At 33.4% G+C, this 23241-nt stretch overlaps 1 protein-coding gene across 1 annotated transcript in view; it reads right to left on the bottom strand.

The window, feature by feature from the left end:
• Positions 1–23241, bottom strand: part of Oseg5 (intraflagellar transport protein Oseg5) — an 87557-nt gene that overhangs the window by 22744 nt on the left and 41572 nt on the right. Inside the window, exons 10-11 of the mRNA XM_075357965.1 lie at positions 5564–5764; positions 2365–2443 (exon numbers count right to left, since the gene is read on the bottom strand). Coding sequence (XP_075214080.1) covers positions 2365–2443; positions 5564–5764 — 280 coding nt within the window. The remainder of the gene's footprint in view (positions 1–2364; positions 2444–5563; positions 5765–23241) is intronic.

Genomic DNA, 23241 nt, shown 5'->3' with positions numbered 1-23241 from the left:
TTTAAATTAAAAAAAAAAAAAAGTTATATGTTTATATGAAGTCAGATTCAAACCGATGTGCTTTTCCCTTGTAAGATTCAAATATTTCATTAATTACAATTTTATTTGGTTATACTCTAGAACCAATGAAAATAAGTACCACTTATGATACGTCGTTAAAAAACTCTCAACGAGGGCTTATTACTGCAATTAAGAAAAAGTCCAAAATCCAAATGTTTCAAAATTGAAACCCCATTTCATTTAGAGGTCTGACTTTATACACATTTTTGGTCAGTTGATTGCATTCAAAAGGGGAGGTGTACAACTAGATGTTACAACAGTCCAAAACTAGTCAAAATGAATTCAGGGATGGTCAAAATGGATATTTCCTTCCATTGAAATCCAAAAACTGAAATTTTTTTAATTACAATACTTCCTTTACTTTGTACAAGGAAATAAAAAGAAAATTATTTTATCAATAACACAAACAGTTTTGTTTACTTCATGAAATTTTCCACCATACTTATCATAATTTCATTTACTAGATAAAATGAACACTTCCCTGCACTCATTTCATTTCCTATGTTCTTAAAGAAGGAATTGCATCAATTCTAAATTTTTTCAGTTATCTATGTATAATATAAGAAAAATAGTAAGAGGTACAGGCAGTATGCACTGTACAACATCACAGTACCTAGCCTAATTCTGGCTAGTAAGTGTTCACAAAATGGATATCAGTCTTGAGCAAGATTGTAAATCGCTCAGTCTTCAATCCTTCTTTAACTATAAATAATAGGAATATGTCACACATCTGTGACACTATGCTGATAACTAATATGGAAGCACTTGACCATTGTTAACAAAAGCAACAAAATTATTTTAGAATCAAAAATTACACAATATAAATGTTGAATGCAATATTATCCACCTGCTAAATATTTTATTGAAATCAATTCTATTTCAGAATTCTACCAAGTACATAAATCACAATAAAAAAAGTTCCAAATTCCAAAATCCAAATTTATTTGGTTCCAAATGTTACTTTCAAAACACAGCAATAAAATCTATCTTATAAATAATTCACTACAGTCTTCTGCTCTAGTTTTACAACACAACATATCATAAACCTTTTTATGACTAATAACATATTTATAAACAGTCAGCAGCCTTAGTCATACATTTTCTATCAGATTACAGCAGGACTGATCATTAGAAAATAATAAGTGATCATTTTTTTTTAACCTTCAGGACCATCGTTAGGTATTGCTTCAGAGGATGAGATGAATGATTTATAACATGTGAAAATGCCATGCCTGACCGGGATTCAAACCTGGGACCTCCGGATGAAAGGCCAAGATGCTAACACTCATGCCATGCAGGCCGGCAATAATAAGTGTCCATTAGTGATATATTAGTGTAACATGCCATACCAGTAATCTCAAACAGGAATTTTGAAGGAATTAACTCATATAATGGCATAATTTCAGAAATGAAATATTAAAATAATAAAAATTCCAAAAGGGAAAAATTTCAACCTATTATTAATATGGGATGTAATATGGAGTGTTTAAAATGTGATGAGGCTGGTGTTATAAAATTATTTATTAACAGATGAAAAAATCGAAGGAAAATATACCAAAATAATGATTTTTTTTTTAAATTTAAAGATATGTTATCTTTTTTTACACATGATTTTACAAAAAAAAGAAATTATAAATCATTTTTTAATTTGAAAAAATGTCTGCAATTATATAAATAACAAAAATTTGGAATTGTGTAAAAAAATACTTTTATTTAGGAAAACTTAGCCATCTTTACTGAAAGTTTATGCTTAACACTAAAAAAGATGTTTTGCAAGAAACTTTATTATCGCATTGTTAGATATAAATTTGAGCTCTTGTTTACTAAACATAATAAAATATGTTAGTATGGCCATTATTACACACTCTTGAGAAGTTGGTGTCAAATCAGATACACTAATCATAGTTTAAACTTGTACTTACTATATAAAAATGTGTATTTCGATAGGAGCTAATATGTGACTACAGTGTAGCCAGATCTCAAACTCTAAAGTCAGACTCATTACTATTTATACACTCTTTTGTACCAAAAATATTAGATATCAACAACCTTGAGGTAAATGATTTTTTCCTTCAAAAACAAAAAAAAAAATTAATAAACATGAAAATATCATGTTATTAGAGAAACTGAATTCATAAGCTCAATAATTACATCAGTATAGAAGAAGCTATGGCGAACAACTGTTGATGTTTCACAATCATTCATTTAAGAAAGTCTAGTTTGGTGAGAGTAGCCAAAATAATGTGGTGGGTGCTTAAATTTACAAATGTTAACAGTGCTCATCAAACAATTATAATGACAAACCAGACAGTAAGAGCAGTATCTTGCATTCCAGCTAATATATTAACATTGCTGTTCCAACATAAAGACTGCACCATCACACCTATAAATGCAAAAGAATATTCATAATAGATGGTAAATTCAAAAAATTTACAATTCTTAAGTTTATAAAACTATAAAAAACACTTGACTGTTAGATTAGAACAGGTTAGTTGTTAATTTGGATTTTAAAATCAGTATACCAGACAATATTTTGTGGCTTAAAGGACACACATCCATGCTCATAAATTTTACAACACTAATAAAAATTATCATTGTATTCTATTTTTGTAACATTAATGTAACTTTTAAGTTTAATATTGCTTTAAAATTACAAACTTGCAACCGCCCTGGCAGTTTCAGACATAGAGGTTCAATCAACAATGCTATTTCAGGAATGGTCTATTAGATTGGACAAGATCAACTACCAAATTGTAACAAAGCTTCCAATCTGTAAGGAAATAGTATAATTTCAAACTACACATACACTAACAAGTTACTATGAAGTAAAAAATTTATTTCAAATAAGCTAACTAGAAGCTAATGATAAAATTAGTGATTTACTTTATCAGTTCACTCACATCACTTTTTGAAATCAGTAGTTCTCAACAATGACTCACAAGCAAGTTTACTTCATGATAGGACTCAGGTCTTCATAAAATAAGTTCAAACAAGTAAAAATTAAAAATTTGAATAACTCCCGACAGCAAAAATGTGGCACACAAGAATTTAGTTTATGCGCATATAAGGAAGAATGTGCTTAATAGCAATAGCCCCAGCACTAGCCAAGTGGCTGGCCAACATTGTTTGAACAAGAAGCCTCTTCAAAATTCACTCATATAAAAACTCAAATGCCATACACAGTTTTGGATAATTAAATAACTATGAACTTTCTTAGAACATAATAAATCTTTCCGAAAAAACTGCATTGAAACTGGTTACTTTTCACAAATTACAACGAACCAAAGAACATTGTTTCTGATTGCAAAAGATACATCTACTCCAGCAGTTGAACATCAGGGTTGGGGTAAAAGAAACATGGATATAAGAAGAAAATTACTGTATTATGAGCATTTTTTTCTTTAAGCCTCATATACTTTGATAACTAATTATAGTTTTACTAATTAAAAAAATTAACGAAGTCTGAGCTGTCATAATTTTATACAAAGCTCTTGTAAAAATTCATGCTACATACCAATTTAAAGCATAAGGGAGTAAAAAACAATTTTCATGGGCTTTTTTTATATATATATCATAATCAAGTTCCACAAGATCATAATTAACAAGTAAAAAATAAAATTTTCAGTTTTTTTCTATTCTGAGATTTGTTTATGTATGATAAAGAACAGAGTTTTATAGCATAACATAAGAAAAATCCTCTAAGAACAGTCTAATGAATCTTCATACAGAATGTTTAATATTGTGCAATGAATTTCTAGTATAATAGACAGTTGATTAAATTTTTTTAAACAAATTTCTTTTATCATTAACACCTCTTGTTTTTTTTAATGAGAACTATAAATATAGATAAATAAAGCTAGACTCACTGTATCGGAAGTATTGCCTGCAGATATCATCCACCTATCGGACGATATCTCGCGAGGCAGTGGAGGTACTGGCCGGGGGCAATGCTGATTGATCTACTGATAACCCTCAGAAAAAAACAAGCGGAAACTAGGATGTTGCCACCCCAGGAGAAAAAGTAACAACTTCAGGCCTATACCAGGGAACTGATGTGCGTATGGCAGGAACAGTGAGACAGAGGCCAGAAGGGTCAGTGGACCCGGCATTTGATTGGGGACATTCAATTTGGTGTGAGAGGAAACTTGGCCAAATTGATTTCTTCCTTACACAGTTTTTGGCAGGATGCAGGGGTTACAGGGCATACCTTTACACATTTGCCCTGGAACACTGTCAGGTCTGTGATGACGAGGAGGAAACAACGCACATGTTTTCTTTTCTTGTGTGCAATTTGAGGCTGCCCGACAGTGTATGTTGGATGTACTGGACTGTGCGGACATGTTCACACCAGAGAAACTCCAGCGCATCATCTTAATGGGAAAACAGCAGTGGACGGCAATAGCAAGTTTCAATAAGTACATAATAGAAGAACTAAGAGCTGCGGAAGAAGCCTAAAGAAGACGTCAGAGAGTGCCAGGGCGGACAGGCCTGTGGCTAAGCACTTCAGGGGCCTCCTGAGTATCTGGGGGTCACCTTGGTACGGTGAAGCCATAGCCATTCTGTTCCTGGTGCCCGATGGCATTCTCATTATTACAAAAGGCAGTCGCTACTTGGGCTGATAAGTACTGGGCTGGTAAGTTCTGTGTTGTGAGTCTGTTTGTGTGATTTTTTACTCTTGGTGTTGGTTATTGTGGTTACGTGAGTGTGTGCTATTATGAGTGTTCACAGTATGGAAAAAAAAATTCTCTCTTACATGTATTTTTTTCCTTGTGTGATGTGCGAGTGATTTGTTTACTCCTTGTGTTGGTGTTGCATGAGTTATGTAGCATGAGTGTGTGTTTGGATGTATCAGTTGTGATTGCAGTGACCGACTGTGTGTGTGTGGACGTTTCTCCCCTTCCTGAAGTAATGCTGCATAAGCAGTTCCCAGGAGGGTGTGGAGGTTTAGTCGGCAGTACACAAGAACACAAACGCACTTAATAACATCTTGCAGAAATTTAACGAATCTGACACTGCTTGCACCCGTAAATGGGGTTTCTCCACCTCTAGGGTTAGAATCTTCATGAAAATATAAAGATGCACAATCATCACTATGTAAAGTTTCCAGCCATTGATCAACTTTGCATGAAAAAATTAATATTCTTTTTTTTAATTTTCCTGTAAACTCTGTTCCATGATCTTTCATTCTTCTCAACTCATCTTCTGTATATACTCCTCCATTCCCTTTAACCATCTATCTTTAGCCTTTGGCACTACCACTTTAAGCAAATTCCCTTCCACCACTCTTTAAAAGCCCGTCAATTTAAAAGCCTTGGTGTACATTTTTTCTGGTGTCAAAATGGAAAATATTAAAAAATATAAAACAAAACAAGAATTGAATAGTGAAATTACTGACCTAGATCTTTGAACTTTAAAAAAAATTGCATTAACCTAAGTTAATCTATTTTAAAATAAATTTAAAAAAAATTAATCAGAATAATAAAAAAATCACATTAATTCTAACCAAGTTTTTCAATTTTCCTAGTAATTGTTCCTCTAAGAACAACAGTAGCAATATAGAGATCTCTATTACGATCAACAAGAGCTATCTGGCGATCAGCAGCAGGTCCAGCCTGGTTCAAAGCCAATTCAACAATACCAACTGTATGATGTAATGGAGGAACACTACCACCTTCACCTCCAGTTGTCTCATGCAGATGCACCACTGCAACAAAATTATATTTTTAATTATGGATATACAAGGGGAAGTCAGAAAGTAAAGTGAAATAAAAAAAATCAATATATTTATTTGTATTAACATAAATGATACATGCATTATTTTTCAACATAATCCCCTCTTACTTCTATTCACTTAGTTTATCTTTTAACGAGCTTTTGAATTCCATCCTGGAAGAATGTTTTTGGTCTGGTGTGCAGAAAATGTTTCACCTCTTCTACGGCCTCTTCATCAGATCAATAATGATTCCCTCAAACTCTTCTTTTAATGAACCAAAATGATGAAAATCACTTGGAGCCAGGTCCAGACAGTAAGGTGGTCCAGCAGCTCTAAACCAAGATCTTGAAGCAAAGGGCTTTGGCATATGAGGTCAAGCATTATCCTGAAGCAAAATTACGCCTTTAGAAAGTTTACTACGTCCTTTGGATTTGATTTTTTCTTCAGTAAACGCAGTAGCTCACAGTAGCTGTCACTGTTTACTGATTGAACTTTAGGTGTTAAGTAAACCAACAGTGAATCTTCCATATCCCAGAATATATTCATCATCAACTATCCTGCACACATCTGAGTTTTGAAATTTTTGCTGTGGGAAATGAAGGATGTTTCCACACTAAACTTTGTCCCTTACTCTCGGATTCAAAGTGATGGACCCATGTCTCATCAATGGTTATTATTCGCTTAAGAAATGAGTTTCCTTCATCTTAGTAACATTTCAAAAGCTTCTGGGAGATTTTCAAATGATTCTCTTTGTGGATGTTTGTCAATTGACGTGGAACCTGCGAGAACAGACTTTTTTAAAAGTTTAAAGAATCATAGATGATTGAAAATGCTGAGCTATGGCTTATATTCAACTCACTTGCAATGTCATCAACTGTAATTTGTTGATTACTGAGAATCATTTGTTTAATTCGTTAAATATTGTCATTAGTCTTCGAAGTAGAAGACCTACCTTGCCACTGTTCATCACAGAGAGAAACCCTACCACTTTTAAAGCGATCAATCCATTCGTAGATCTTGCTTCCACTCAAATAGTTCTCTCCATATTGCTGCTGCATTCAACAAATAATCTCTGCTGGTTTCATCCCTTCTGAACTGAAGAAACACATCAATGCTTGTATTTCTTCCTTCATACAATCAGACAAAGGAGCACTCATTTAAACAGACTTTTAAACACAATCAAAAATAGCTAACAATAAAACAATACTTTCAATGAACAAGCTGATAAAGTTTATGAGTTATAGCAGAACAATTCTTGCTGCCATGCCTGAGATTGGGAGGAAAATCAAAATTTCCCTTCACTTTTTGACTTACCCTCATAAATACATAGACGTTGATTTTTTTTTTCAATCGTAGATCAGAAAAGAGACAAAACTGAGGATATTGTAAATAGTTTTAATAGTCTCTTTTGATGTTGGGGAAAATTACAAATGAATTTACTGAATTAAAATAATGGACAAAAACTAAAGAAAGGATAAAAAAATGATACCAGAAAATATCATTATTAGTAATAATAATAATAAATTAATCTTCCTTTCATCAAACAATCATGTAGAAACTGAAAAGCTAATGCTAAATGATATCAATGAAAAACAGGTGCTGATGGAATTAATATAAAAATATTTTTTTTAAACTTCTATGCAAACCAGTAGAACATATAATTAATTATATACTGTAAATTTGGTTAGGCCAATTCAAACTGCTTATACAGCTAAAAATCTAAAAACAGTGGTAGTTGTGAGCTGGATAAAAGTCAGATAATTAGTATTATGCTCTAAATTACAGATCTGTTCACTTATTTCTATCTGTTCTACTGATCTGTTCTACTTATTTCTAAACAGTCTGGAAAGATATTAACAAGTTTTTTAAAAAATTTTCTATGATGTACAATTTGGATTCAAGGATTCACTAAAATTACACATACTACATGTACAGTCAGTTACAAAAAATACAGGATCTTTGAAACATACACACACACCCAGAGAGATTGAGAAATAGTACACTATTTGACATATCATAAGTCCATTGTTAATTTTTGAGCTAGAAAAGATAGAGTAAATACATATAATAACCTCTAGTTAGATTTTTAACAGAGTGAAAGTGTTGATATATTCCAGCACTGTTTAGTATATATCTGGAAGAAATAATTAAATTCTGTTTCAATCAAAAAAGAGGAATAAATATCGGGGGAAGATGAATAGAATGTATACATTTTACTGATGACATTGATGGTACTGACAGAGGGACCAAGTAAACTAAATGAAATGCTTGATAACTTAAATGAAGCTTGTGAAAGTCAGAGTATGAGGATCAACAAAATGTGTGGTATTAGGTGGAAAAGAGAAAAGAATTGAGATTAAGATAGGAAATGGATTTAGAACAAAAAAAAAAAAAAATGTCAGTAAATCAATAAGTAAGCAGGCATTTAATAAGAAGGGAAAACTGCTGTGTGGAAAGTTAAACTTAGCATTAAGATAGTAATTAATGATTTTTTTTTATTTGGAGTGCAATGCTCTATGGAGCTGAAACATGGACGATGAGAGCAGACAGAAAACGAATTGAGGCTTTTGTGATGTGGGTGTGGCACAGAATGATAAATGTTGTATGGCTCAAGAAGAATGCCACTAAACTGTCAAAGAAATTACTGAGGAAATCTGCATCATCAAAGAATCATCCCACTCATTTGCAGAGTTGTGGTACATATTCGCACCGCATCTCTGAAAAATTTATGGCATACGCTGACTGATGATCAAAAAGAAAACTGTGTTAACATCAGTCAAGACTTTTCAGAAATCTTTTTGAAAAACATTAAATAGTATGTGGTAATGATTCCCATAAATGCAATTATTTATAAATAATTGCACCATTTGTAGCACCATGATTTGTTCATAGTCTTTTCCAAACACTTGCTTAAGAATTTTAAATGTCTCTTAAAGTTTTATAGTTTGAAGAAAAATTTAACAACACATGGGTCAAGATCTTCCATTTTCACTATGTTAAAAATTCAACGAGAGGTTATTACATGTATTATTTATGGGAAACAAAAATGCAATTGCTGCAGTGCACAGGGAAAGGATCTTCCCAACAAAAAAAAAATGCCTGCATGGATCTGTCAAAAGATGAAAGTGATGTTGGTAGTTTTTTTTTTTTTTTATCAGATAGGCTTGGTCTACTATGAATTCATTCCACATGGTCAGACAATAAATAAAGAGTTCTACACAGATGTTTTACAGTATTTGAAGGATTTGTATGCAGAATAAGGCCTGAGCTGTGGGAAAATCAGGGCTGGATGTTGCACTACATTAAAATGCCAGTTTGTCAATCACTTTTTATTCTGCCATTATCTAGTAGAGCACAAGGTAACCACTGTGCCTCACCAACCCTACTCTCCAGAGACTTTTTCTTATTTCCAAATTAAAGGTAACCAAGAAAGAATGTAGTTTTCAAACCATAAACAAGCTTAAGGAAAACACAATACAACTGTGTACCAACCCCACAAACACTCCAAGAAAAATTCCACAAGTAGAAGAAACATTAGAAGCAACACATTGTTAGCAATGGAGAGTACTTGAAGAGGACAAGCCTGCGAAAAGTTGTAAATACATTAATAAAATTTAATCCAAGTTCGGTATTTCTTATCTATAATGCAACAGTGTAGAACAAAGTAAGACTACAACTGTTACCTTTTTTACCTCAGTTAAGGGGTTCAATATAATCAAGTAATACTTAAAAAAACATTAATTTCTATGGAATTAGAGGTACTGTTGACGTATGGAGTGTCCTGCTCTTATGGAGTAGGACACAAACTGTAGAAGTTCTCATTTTAAGAGTAGTAACTTAACAGAGTCTCTGCTATAAGTAATTTTGGTTCGTTACTGTTTATTATTTATCTGTATATAATAATTATACCTAATTATTAATTAATATATAATTAATTGTATGTAAATAATTTACTTACTAAAAGATTATATAAGTAATATGGATTTGGGAATTCTTGATCGGCTTCTTCAGGTGAATTTCAAGATGTTCAGATATGAGTTAAAACATCCTAAGAAATTTAAAAAAAATTTCACAACATACATCTAAAAAGATCTGGTTTCTTTATCTTGAAAGAAACATTGAATATCTGAAGAGCAGTGGGGGTATTTTAAAACTTTGAATAACGTTCAGTTCAGACAGTCAGAGGGCAGTTTATATCAATACAGTGATGTTATTAATAAGAGATATGATATTTTTCTCAAGTCAAAAAAAAGATAAGGCTCTTGTTATATGTATGAATATAACAAAGTCATTCAGTGTTTTGTTAACAATTTCTCTACTCTTCCAGTATATTAAATATCACTTCATTTTTTACAAAACCATAAGCAAGAATAATGAAAGTTTAATTTTTGATATTAACTACTGCCAAACTGTAAAAGAGTTTGTTGATGGTAGAGTTAGGGACAGTAAAAAATTTTAGTGATTAATTAGTTGTGAATTAAATGCATTACAAACATAGTACTATATTCTTTAAAATGCTATGGTTTTCTACTTGATGAACAGTGTGATAAAATTCCTCACCAGTTTTGTAATTGATCTACTAATGTAATAATCACACTCCAATGTAAGTAAAATAAATTGTTTTTGCAGGTTAAAACAAATTTTACAACAGCTAGTCAAAAAAACTTTGTGAATGAAAGAGTTCCATGCAGCTTTCCATGCAGGTTCTACAAAGATTCCTTATTTGAGTTTTCCTTCGCTGATCATTAGAAACTTATTTTTTAAGTAAGCAAATCCAAGCCCACTTCGATCCATTGCTTTCACAATGTTTTTCATAAGCCCCAGCTTTATACAGAGTGTAGGTAAGTAAAAATTTTTTGAATCAACAAGTGGTGCATTAACAATATAATTCTTTCATGAAGTTAATGCTGTTCAGTTTGGCCATTCTTTCTGTACATAATGATTTTTTCGGTCTCTGCTGCCCCACTGCAAAGAAGACAACAGTATTTGGTGAAATCAAGTTGAAGACCTATTAACAGAGCAATTACATTCAAGTTACCACAGACATTCTACTGAAATTCTTCATACCTTAATTTATCTAGCAGAAGTTTCATGTTGAGTAAGTTTCTTTCAGATCCATAGCATAAGCTAGTGGCACTGATGGAAAGTCATTCCCAATGTGCAGAAGCATGGCTTTCAGACTAGCTTTAGATGAATCAATAAACAAATGCCACTCCTCTTGTTTTGTACTCATGACCAAATGATTCCATTACAAACAAAACATTATTACAAAAAAACAAGTCCATTTTCAAATACAAAGAAATTCTTTAAGTCATTATATCTATTTCTAAAAACACATACTTTTGTTTCGTGATTGGAGGAGGTTCCAATCTTTTAATCATGAGCCTAAAAGTTCTGTCTACTTTTTTAATAAATTCCAATCTTGTACAAGTCATTGACATCCCCTTGTGTTAGTAAATATGATTCACTAGATGAACATGACGCTGTATAGTTTCGATCAACCCTTGCATCATCATTATCCTCTGCCAAATCTTTTGTGTTTTTGAACATCGCTAAGTGTGAGATTTTCTGGTGGTTTAGGCACAGGCAGTTCTTCACTGTGAGCCAGGCTTCATGGTAGATGGTAAATTAGGGTATGAAATAGTGTGCTTTAATTTTGAACCGATGCCCACAACATTAGACAAAAATTGGTGGTATGGCCCTTGGTTTCCACCAAATCATTAGAACAGCAAAGTTCATGTGCCAAGAACCCTTTGAACAGCTTGTATAAAGTCTGACAAAATAGCACAACTGTGAGAGACCCAATGTTTGTCTTGGTCACCAATTTAAATAAAGCTAAAGTTAAATAAAGCTCATGACATTTTTTGATGAGAGGAGTAAAACTATGTTTCTGAAATTTAAATTTTACCTCACCACAAATGTAGCAAAGGCTGTCCAGGGGGGAGGGGTTACACAATTTCTAGGTGTTTTGTAAAATCACACAACATGCAAACACTACAAAAAATATTCATTACATGTCTTGAATTCAAAAGATGAAATGTAAATTTAGAATATGTCATAACTGAGAAATGTTTACACTGAACTATATCACATTCATTTTCACATGATACTTAGATTTTAGAAACAGCTAAAAATTCAGCTTTACACAAATAAGAAGTTGCAAATGGAATTAAAATTCTATGAGCTTTAGCACTTAAAGAGTAGCTCTCTCACTGACATCTAAAATTCAGTGTCCACACTGCTAAATTTCATTTTAAATGTATTGTCATAAGGTAACTCTTTCAGATTATCTTCTGCAGCAGTAAATTCACATGGAGCAGTAGCATTAAATGTACCTTGAATCCACGCAAAATTTTGACCTTAATATTTTTAAAATAATTCTCAGAGCAGGTGATACACCATTTCCATTCAGTTTTCTTTTTCATAGCTTTATTTTTTTTTTTAAATAGTTAAAATTTTCTTAATCGATTTTAAAAAGAGCATGTTACTTCCCTGCAGGAGAAGTTTCAATGCATTCAGCTTTTCAAATATGTCACATAAATATACTAATTTTAAAATGTTCAGTATACTTGTGTTTTCCTCTTTAAAAAAATTATAAATTTCTTGTTGCAGTTCAAATGTACAAGACAATATATTGCAATGAGAAAGCCTTTGCGAAGTGCTGTAGGTCAACAAAGAAATATCAGATCTCATACCCTACATAGTTTTTTTAAAAAAATGCTTTCCGTCAAAGGCCAAGATTTTTATACAGTTTATGACATTCCCTGCATATTCTAAGACCTGATTCAATGTAGGACTCGGATATTGTGATGCCAATATTGAAAAATACTCGTCGCTCATTTGGTGGAACAAACATAGATGTACTGTTGGTAGGTCTATTCCTACCAAAGTTTGTAACTGGAAGGTAGTTGATAATTCCTCAAGTGATCATCGATTGATTGTCTATGAGATTGTTGGTTTCCAGAGCATTTAATAATCTACGGTGGCTCTCTGCCATTTACCAACTCCAGAAGAGAGAATGTACTGAAAATGAATTGCAGGTCATGCAAAGTTACATCAGTCACCGGGATGTGCTGCTCCGCTAGGGCAGCTACGAGGTTGGCAAGTTACTGTCCAAAGAATGTCTTCAGAGCAGTGTGTTGGGTCATTTATTGTGGGTGGTGGAGTTTGATGCTCTGATGCAGTTGAGGTTGCCCAGCAGGTGTCACATCGTGGCTTATGCTGACAGTGGGCTCCTGCTGATCAAGAGATGCTTGCAGAGGGAGGTTGAACTCTGATTCACACAAGCTTGCAGGTTGCTTGAACTGTGGTGTCATCAACATAAGATGTTCAGCCTGGAGAAGACCATAATGATGCTCCTCACAGGCCATTTGGCAGTGAGTCAGCAAGTTTGAGTTTCGATGTCAGGCCAGCATATCAAGTATGTTCATGTTCAAAAGTACATTGGGGTGTTTCTTGATGAGAAACTGCAATTTAAGAAGCACCTTTAATATGTCACACAGTGTGCAATTTTGCCAATCTAGGAGGAAAAAATTGTTGATTGATTATTTCAGGTACTGTTATTCATAAAATACACGAATTGTATAAATTTTTTTTTGTCTTCAGTCATTTGACTGGTTTGATGCAGCTCTCCAAGATTCCCTATCTAGTGCTAGTCGTTTCATTTCAGTATACCCTCTACATCCTACATCCCCAACAATTTGTTTTACATACTCCAAACGTGGCCTGCCTACACAATTTTTCCCTTCTACCTGTCCTTCCAATATTAAAGCGACTATTCCAGGATGCCTTAGTATGTGGCCTATAAGTCTGTCTCTTCTTTTAACTATATTTTTCCAAATGCTTCTTTCTTCATCTATTTGCCGCAATACCTCTTCATTTGTCACTTTATCCACCCATCTGATTTTTAACATTCTCCTATAGCACCACATTTCAAAAGCTTCTAATCTTTTCTTCTCAGATACTCCGATTGTCCAAGTTTCACTTCCATATAAAGCGACACTCCAAACATACACTTTCAAAAATCTTTTCCTGACATTTAAATTAATTTTTGATGTAAACAAATTATATTTCTTACTGAAGGCTCATTTAGCTTGTGCTATTCGGCATTTTATATCGCTCCTGCTTCGTCCATCTTTAGTAATTTTACTTCCCAAATAACAAAATTCTTCTACCTCCATAATCTTTTCTCCTCCTATTTTCACATTCAGCGGTCCATCTTTGTTATTTCTACTACATTTCATTACTTTTGTTTTGTTCTTGTTTATTTTCATGCGATAGTTCTTGCGTAGGACTTCATCTATGCCGTTCATTGTTTCTTCTAAATCCTTTTTACTCTCGGCTAGAATTACTATATCATCAGCAAATCGTAGCATCTTTATCTTTTCACCTTGTACTGTTACTCCGAATCTAAATTGTTCTTTAATATCATCAACTGCTAGTTCCATGTAAAGATTAAAAAGTAACGGAGATAGGGAACATCCTTGTCGGACTCCCTTTCTTATTAGGGCTTCTTTCTTATGTTCTTCAATTGTTATTGTTGCTGTTTGGTTCCTGTACATGTTAGCAATTGTTCTTCTATCTCTGTATTTGAACCCTAATTTTTTTAAAATGCTGAACATTTTATTCCAGTCTACGTTATCGAAAGCCTTTTCTAGGTCTATAAACGCCAAGTATGTTGGTTTGTTTTTCTTTAATCTTCCTTCTACTATTAATCTGAGGCCTAAAATTGCTTCCCTTGTCCCTATACTTTTCCTGAAACCAAATTGGTCTTCTCCTAACACTTCTTCCACTCTCCTCTCAATTCTTCTGTATAAAATTCTAGTTAAGATTTTTGATGCATGACTAGTTAAACTAATTGTTCTGTATTCTTCACATTTATCTGCCCCTGCTTTCTTTGGTATCATAACTATAACACTTTTTTTGAAGTCTGATGGAAATTCCCCATTTTCATAAATATTACACACCAGTTTGTATAATCTATCAATCGCTTCCTCACCTGCACTGCGCAGTAATTCTACAGGTATTCCGTCTATTCCAGGAGCCTTTCTGCCATTTAAATCTTTTAATGCTCTCTTAAATTCAGATCTCAGTATTGTTTCTCCCATTTCATCCTCCTCAACTTCCTCTTCTTCCTCTATAACACCATTTTCTAATTCATTTCCTCCGTATAACTCTTCAATATATTCCACCCATCTATCGACTTTACCTTTCGTATTATATATTGGTGTACCATCTTTGTTTAACACATTATTAGATTTTAATTTATGTACCCCAAAATTTTCCTTAACTTTCCTGTATGCTCCGTCTATTTTACCAATGTTCATTTCTCTTTCCACTTCTGAACACTTTTCTTTAATCCACTCTTCTTTCACCAGTTTGCACTTCCTGTTTATAGCATTTCTTAATTTCCGATAGTTCCTTTTACTTTCTTCATCACTAGCATTCTTATATTTTCTACGTTCATCCATCAGCTGCAATATATCGTCTGAAACCCAAGGTTTTCTACCGGTTCTCTTTATTCCGCCTAAGTTTGCTTCTGCTGATTTAAGAATTTCCTTTTTAACATTCTCCCATTCTTCTTCTACATTTTCTACCTTATCTTTTTTACTCAGACCTCTTGCGATGTCCTCAAAAATCTTCTTTACCTCCTCTTCCTTAAGCTTCTCTAAATTCCACCGATTCATCTGACACCTTTTCTTCAGGTTTTTAAACCCCAATCTACATTTCATTATCACCAAATTATGGTCGCTATCAATGTCTGCTCCAGGGTAAGTTTTGCAGTCAACGAGTTGATTTCTAAATCTTTGCTTAACCATGATATAATCTATCTGATACCTTCCAGTATCGCCTGGCTTTTTCCAAGTGTATATTCTTCTATTATGATTTTTAAATTGGGTGTTGGCAATTACTAAATTATACTTCGTGCAAAATTCTATAAGTCGGTCCCCTCTTTCATTCCTTTTGCCCAGCCCGTATTCACCCACTATATTTCCTTCCTTGCCTTTTCCAATGCTTGCATTCCAATCTCCAACTATTATTAAATTTTCATCTCCTTTTACGTATTTAATTGCTTCATCAATCTCTTCGTATACACACTCTACCTCATCATCATCATGGGCGCTTGTAGGCATATAGACGTTAACAATCGTTGTCGGTTTAGGTTTTGATTTTATCCTTATTACAATGATTCTATCGCTATGCGTTTTGAAATACTCCACTCTCCTCCCTATCTTCTTGTTCATCACGAAACCTACTCCTGCCTGCCCATTATTTGACGCTGAATTAATTACTCTAAAATCACCTGACCAAAAGTCGCCTTCCTCTTCCCACCGAACCTCACTAATTCCTACTATATCCACATTTATCCTACCCATTTCCCTTTTTAAATTTTCTAGCCTACCAACCTTTTTCAAGCTTCTAACATTCCACGCTCCGACTCGTAGAATGTTATTTTTTAATTTTCTGGTGACCCCTTCCTTAGTAGTCCCCACCCGGAGATCCGAACGGGGGACTATTTTACCTCCGGAATATTTTACCAAGGAAGGCGCCTCCATTATTGCTATGTGAAAATGCAGAGAGCCACATTTTCTTGGAAAAAAAAGCAGCTGTAGTTTTCCATTGCTTTCAGCTGCGCAGTACTCAGAGGACTGAGTGATGTTGATACGGCCGTTTAAGTCGTCCTGACTCACGCCCCTAACAACTACTGAAAGAGCTGCTGCCCTCTTTCAGGAATCATTCCTTAGTCTGGCTCTCAACAGATACCTCTCCGATATGGTTGCACCTTCGGTCCAGCTACTCTGTATCCCTGAGCACTCAAGCCCCCTCACCAACGGCAAGGTCTCATGATTCATAGAGGAGGATTGTATAAATACAATGAATATTTTTATTAAAAAGAAATAAACAATATATAGAACTATGTACCTGCATAGTCCTGCACAAACACAAAGTAATTAAACAATTGTTCGTAAAATGAATAAGAAAATAATCTATTCTGAATCACTATATTCCTCTGATCTAACAGAAGAATCTTCTTCTGCAGTCACATGTATTTCACTTGTAGGTTTCTAACAAATTCAATACTTCTGGGTTCGTTTTTTCATGTTTTGTTTTCAGAGGTGACCATAAAACTTGCAATGTATGGGTCTTGAGGTGATTGGTAATCTGTTCAGTAGATCACTATTAGTGTCTGTTGTTGAGGTTTTTCTAGCAAATAATTCCTGTATTGTCTGTTGTGATTATTTCTTATCGCCTGTGCTTCTTCTGAAAACTGGCCAATTGGTAAAATACATTATGATATACAGGCCTTCTTAATTGTAGTGCCTCTTTTTGGAGAGAGTAGTACAGAGTACTGTAATGATAGCTTCAGAGTCTCTTTTACCTTCTTTCTGAAGTTTCATTTGAGTTGCCATGTGTGGAAAAGTATTTTGTGTAAACTTACGGGCATTAAATACCATGGATATTCCTTAAGATGTAGGTCTCATGTCTCCCTGATGTAAACATCAAACTTATTATTTATTAAACTCCAAATTTAATTCATTAAACTCCAAATTTATTTTACAATTGCTATTAATATATTCTCAAATAACACCAAATCATTTAATTAGTTCTAAACTCACTCCTGTTACTTCAACTGATTTTTCCACACCTCTAAAAAACTTATGTTGTGTTTTCGTCATTCGTGTTCCCGATTTGCTGTTTAGGCATGTCAATCAATAAACTTAACTCATTTTTAAATCTTTCTTACACAAATTTCTTTTTTCTAGACACTTTTTCTTTATTTTCTATACCCTGAGCTTACCATGATTTTATTTCTAACTGATATAAAAAAATGAAGGATGTATTCAAATAATTTGATCCATGAACTGGTGATAAACCAAAAGACAAATAATCTTTAATTACTTCCTTCTCTTTAATTATATCCACACAATTCATTTCACTGGGTTTAGCTCCGCACAAGTAACATGTTGAAGTACATGATGATACGGCATTACAGACCATACCATCAATCATAGAGAATACTTCAGAATTTACTGTTAATTTCTTTTCTGTTAGAATACATTTTGGTCAGTGAAAGTATTTTGATTTGATTTTCAATTTTCATAACTTCTGTAGTTATTAAATCTACTGTTTCCTTTGCAAACATGAATTTTATCAGGCGACAGTATCTGGTCAATGATGGAACAGGGTTTTGTCAAATCACTGTGTTAGATGTATCTATGCCACAGTACACATGTATAGGTACCATGGAAAGGCCAAAAAAGCTCTCATCTGTAAAATGTTCCTCAAAAAATGTCTGCTTATATCTATTTTGTTCTGACCCACCACAACCCCATTTTATGATTATTTTCACGGAACTAATTTCAAGCATGGTAAAAATTTCAATGACTTTTCATACTGACACAACCATGTCACTGTATGGTCAATCAGAGTCTGGAGTGATATTTCAGATGATATTTCTGACATCATAATTCCAGTAGGGTAGCGTAACTGTTTTGTAAGTTTAAATTTATAATATGCCGGATATAATTTACTACATATGTCAATAACCAGCTGTCGTATCAGCTTGTACTGACAAGTTGAAAGATTTGTGTCCGCTATTAATGAAAGTGCATGATCTGCAGATAACATAGGTGAATTTTTGAACTGAGATATACTGGCCTTCTTAATTGTAGTGCCTCTTTTTGGAGAGAATAGTACAGAGCTCTTTAATGATAGCTTCAGAGTCTCTTTTACCTTCTTTCTGAAGTTTCATTTGAGTTGCCATTGATAGCTCTTCTTTTGAGGTTGAGAGCATGAGGTTCTTTATTTTTAATCATTTAGCCTTAGGATAAATGACACTAAATTCCTTTACAGGCCTACTCTGTCTAAGTAATAAGCATGCTTCAAATTTGATCCAAATTTTCAGAAAATAAAACATTCCCTTACACCAGGATGAATAATTTTTCAGGAATCTATCTCAATGTCTTGCCACTTTCTCCCATTTTGTTTTAATCGTTTGAAAAAACTCCTAATTGCGGCTTTAATATTGTTTAGAGCTGATTCAGGAAACATCTTGTTTCCCATTTCTTCCAAAACAAAATTAAACAAAACTCATACATCAAACATAGACTTTTTAGAAATTGTGAAAACCATTGTGTGTAAATAATTTAAAGTGAATGCACAACTTTGCACAAAATGTTTTCTTTTGTTGAAAATTCAAGAGTTTTAGCTTTAAAATGTATATAAATAAAATGCTTTATAATGTGGTATAACACATTAAACATCTAACAGAACTTTTAAAAAATCAGTTTTTCAATAATTACCTTAGCTCCCTATTTATAAGACGTATCAGAATCTAAATATTTCATGTAAAGAAAGTAATCATTGAATATAACTTATACTATAATAATAATAAATTAAACAAGATAAACCGCTACAGAAAACACAATGGTCACAGTTAAAGCAAAACTATTGCAACAAACTTAAAAACAATTACGACATACATAACCAGAGGGTGTTCTAACATGTTCAAGCCCATTCAGCATCATTACTTACAATTATACAGTAAAATAACCACATTTTCATGTGTAACAGATAGTCTATTTTTGAGACACAAAAACGTTCTATGCTTCCAGCTTGGTCAAAAAAATGTTTTTCTTCTAGATTTGAAAAATTGCACACTGTGCATCATGGAGAAGACCTGTAATGCCTTCTTTGGTATTTGACAAATGGTCAATCCTGACAGGGGTCTTAACTTTAAGACCATGAGCGTTCTGTGCAAGGCTATTATTCTAAATGCAGCACCTGTTTGGGCGAATAGGCTAAAATCTAAAAGCTATTGGGACAGATTATTGACGGCTCAACACCTTACATTGTAACAGTAGCAGGTGGTTACCATACTATTTCACGGGAGGCAATCTTGGTGATTGCAGTTGTGAAACCAATAGATTTGATTGCGCCTGAGAAGCAAATGCATTGTGTTGCTAAGAAGTCCAGTGAGTTGACTTCAGATAAAATTCGAGAGATTGAACAACATGGCGATGGCATGTTATGGCAGGCTAGGTGGAATGAGACAGAGGTTGGGTGTTATATGCATGATCTCTTTCCAAATGTTGTAGGTTTGCGGGACACCTTCTGGGTAAACCCTAATAAATATGTGATGCAACTTCTTTCCAGCCATAGTGCTTTCAGGGACAGAATACAGAAATTCTGCTTGGTTGATTCTGAGATGTGTCCTAAGTTTGGACAAATGGATGATGCTTACCATGTCCTTTATGAATGCTCAAGGTATGAGTTGATGCACATGGAGACCATCAGCTGGCTTGATCTTCTCAGTCGGCGTTAGATCTCCTTGTAAACTAGAGAAGCTGGAGTGAATGGGCAATTGTGAAGAATTTCATAGTCTATTTGGCAAAAGAAAGGGATTGCTAGGGGGAATATAGAGCACGGCTTGGATTTTGCCCTTCCTTTATATTTGTTTTGTTTTGTTTTAGTGTTATAGCAGTGTTCGTGTTTTTGTTTTGCATTGTGTGTTGAACTCACTTATACCTATTCAGGTAGGTAGTTCAGTTCCTTCGTGGTCGTTATAGTTTAGTCCATTCAGTCTTGCTTAAGACTTGGTTGACGTGTTTTGTTTGAGTTCTCTGTAAGTGGTAGTACACTGATGGGAATGTCGCTTGTGGAATTCGCATTGGTGGCAACCTGGCTGAGGCAGACTGAAATTTGTCTCATATGCTATGGTTTTGAGGACAACCTTTAGCAAGGGCTATGTACGGAGGGGGTGGTAGAGGATGTCTTCCCCTATGGGGTCAGGATGTATTGAAAAATGTACACAGTGCTTCAGGACCTTTGCTTTGAATAAAAGCCTGCAATCTTCCATAACAGTCGAACAAAGAATGAGCACCATCAGAAGACACCAGCACACTTAGTCCAGTCCAAGCTGTTTTTGGATATAACAGTATCAAGGATCTTAAACAGCTCTTGAACCTTTGCACTAACAGTGATACTTTTATAAAGGAAAAGGTCTTTGCCATCTATAAATCACAGGCAGCAAATCAAGTGAGCATCAGAATTATTATATGTGGTTTCATACAACTAGAAGCCATAATCCTTCCCTTTTCATTTTTTAATTAATTGATCATTGAGGTCCTCCATTATGCCAAATTCTGTGGCTGATGGGGTTAATGGACAAGGGCACTTTTGAAAGTAACTTCTCAGCAGACTCACTGATCATTATGTTCACTATATCTACAGGAACATGTAAAATATATTATGTGATTATAAGGTGCTTCTTACATTTTGCGATTGTATGTACTACTTTGTCAGATGTTAGCAAAGCATTGCTTAGTATTGATGCTTGCTTATAAAAACTACCCTTTTGTTGATTTAACTCTTTTAGCTTCCTGCTAGTCATGAGATTTACTAACTATGGTGAAACCATTATCCCACCATAGTTAGTAAATCTTGGTTTGGTGGAATGGTGGAAATATGGTTTCTTAATGGCATTTCAACTTACTTGGTAGCATGCACTGTGGTGCCAAAACTTTCATACACACAATACATTGTGGTATCTCTTCGTCATTGATTTCTATCAATGTGAAACCAAACTTCAAATAGCTATTACTATATTTTTTTATTTTTATGCTTCTTCATACTCTTGCAACTGGTTAACGATGTGCCCCGTTTATTTATAAAAACCAACCCATTTTTAAAAATGCATACAAGAATACTTCAAAAACTTCACTTGATCACAACAATAATCATTTAATAAATATTCTCAAAGACAGTATCAAATCTATTGAGAGTACCAATTCTATTTCTGAGGAATTTCTTGTGATTCTTCACATCTCTGAAATAACTCAACACTATAATCATGCAAAAACCCAACACAAACTACCAGAAAATTCGTACCACTAAAACAATTGAAATTAGTGTTGCATCATCTAGTAACCATTTACGGAACAGTAACCAGTGGTTAGCACCAACTCCACTACCTGTTGTGTCCCATGATATTGAAGTGAATGTGGAAATTAAATTAAGAAAATTGCATAATATTTCAATTGTGTAATAAAGATGAAAAAATGTGTCCATGAATTTCTATATAAATTAATTAAATTAGTTGATCATTGATTTGTGTTAAAGATGAATGTGAGAACAGGACCTTTACAAACAAGCTAGATGAAATTACAAATTCAAAATGTCAAAATCAAGTGTATTAATTTACACCAGGCCAATCTAGAGGTGCTACCACATATTAATAATAAGGTTACAGACATAATAACAGTCATAAATTATTTTGCAAAATTTACATTAGCAAAACAACTAAAAAAATAAAACAAACTAAGAAATCATCAAAACTATAAACCCTATTTAAAAAAATAAAATAAAAAATTTCAAACTCATAATGTAAAAGGCAAATCAATTATTTCACTGATTACAATCATAGAAAACCAAATGGGAATACATTAATGGAACACTGAAGAATAACATACATTGTTTGTTAAATTTATAGAACAAGATAACTATGAATCAATTGATAATTTAGATGAATTATCAAAGAGTATTACAATACGTTTAATAGAACCAGTAGTTTTAAATTTATTAGCAATACAAAGGACAAAGGCAAGATAAGATATCAGAATGCTTCCATTACAGAATTAACATAAATGTACAGAATAAGCAAGCATTGGTAACAATTCAGTGTCAGAGCTAAGTGTAAAACTATGCTTGCCAAATAGTATTTACTAAACTAAACTAAGCAATTCGATAAGTGCCACAAAACTTACCAAACCAATTATATAATTTAAAGGACAGGTAAGAGGAGGTTAAAGGCATTTTGCAGCAAAGAATTAAATAAAATAAAATACAATGATTTATGTTTGATAGAGAGAATTCATTCTTCAACACAGAAGATATTAATTTATTATATAAAAACATCCCAGAATTGTTCTTAGCAAAAAGGCAAAGCTGAATTCAGTAATAATATCTGACAATTTTGTCAGTGAAAAGCAGGACTACATAACAAATTATTTTGATATGGATTGACGTAATAACATCGACAATTTTTACTTGTGATGGCATGCAAAATCCATACAGCAAATACAAGACAATTTTGTTTTTCTACTGATATATTACGAAGATAAAAAGAATCTAGTTATGTACACATTGCAATCACATATTACCAGATACAATGGTTGACAAATTTAAAAATGTATATGATAATGCATTAAAAACAGCTTCTCAATCAATAAGCGCAAAAAAAGGGAAATTTTAATTTCAATATCTTTTTCAATAATTTGCAGCATGCAAAATAGCCATGCATGAAATAAGCACATAAGCTGATCTGCAGTCAGACTCATCTCAGTCTGTCGTTAAAATCATGGTGGAGTTTTACATTACTATTTGCTGATTTAGCAGATGTAATAGATTCAATAATAATGGCGACAGGCAAAAAATGAGAAAGTGTGTGTCAACAATTTTGGAATAGT

The sequence above is a fragment of the Lycorma delicatula genome, chromosome 2 (genome assembly GCF_047948215.1).
Source record: "Lycorma delicatula isolate Av1 chromosome 2, ASM4794821v1, whole genome shotgun sequence".
Classification (NCBI taxonomy): Eukaryota; Metazoa; Arthropoda; class Insecta; order Hemiptera; family Fulgoridae; genus Lycorma; species Lycorma delicatula.
The sequence above is the reverse complement of the archived record's forward strand: the minus strand, read 5'-3'. Positions and strand labels throughout refer to the sequence as shown.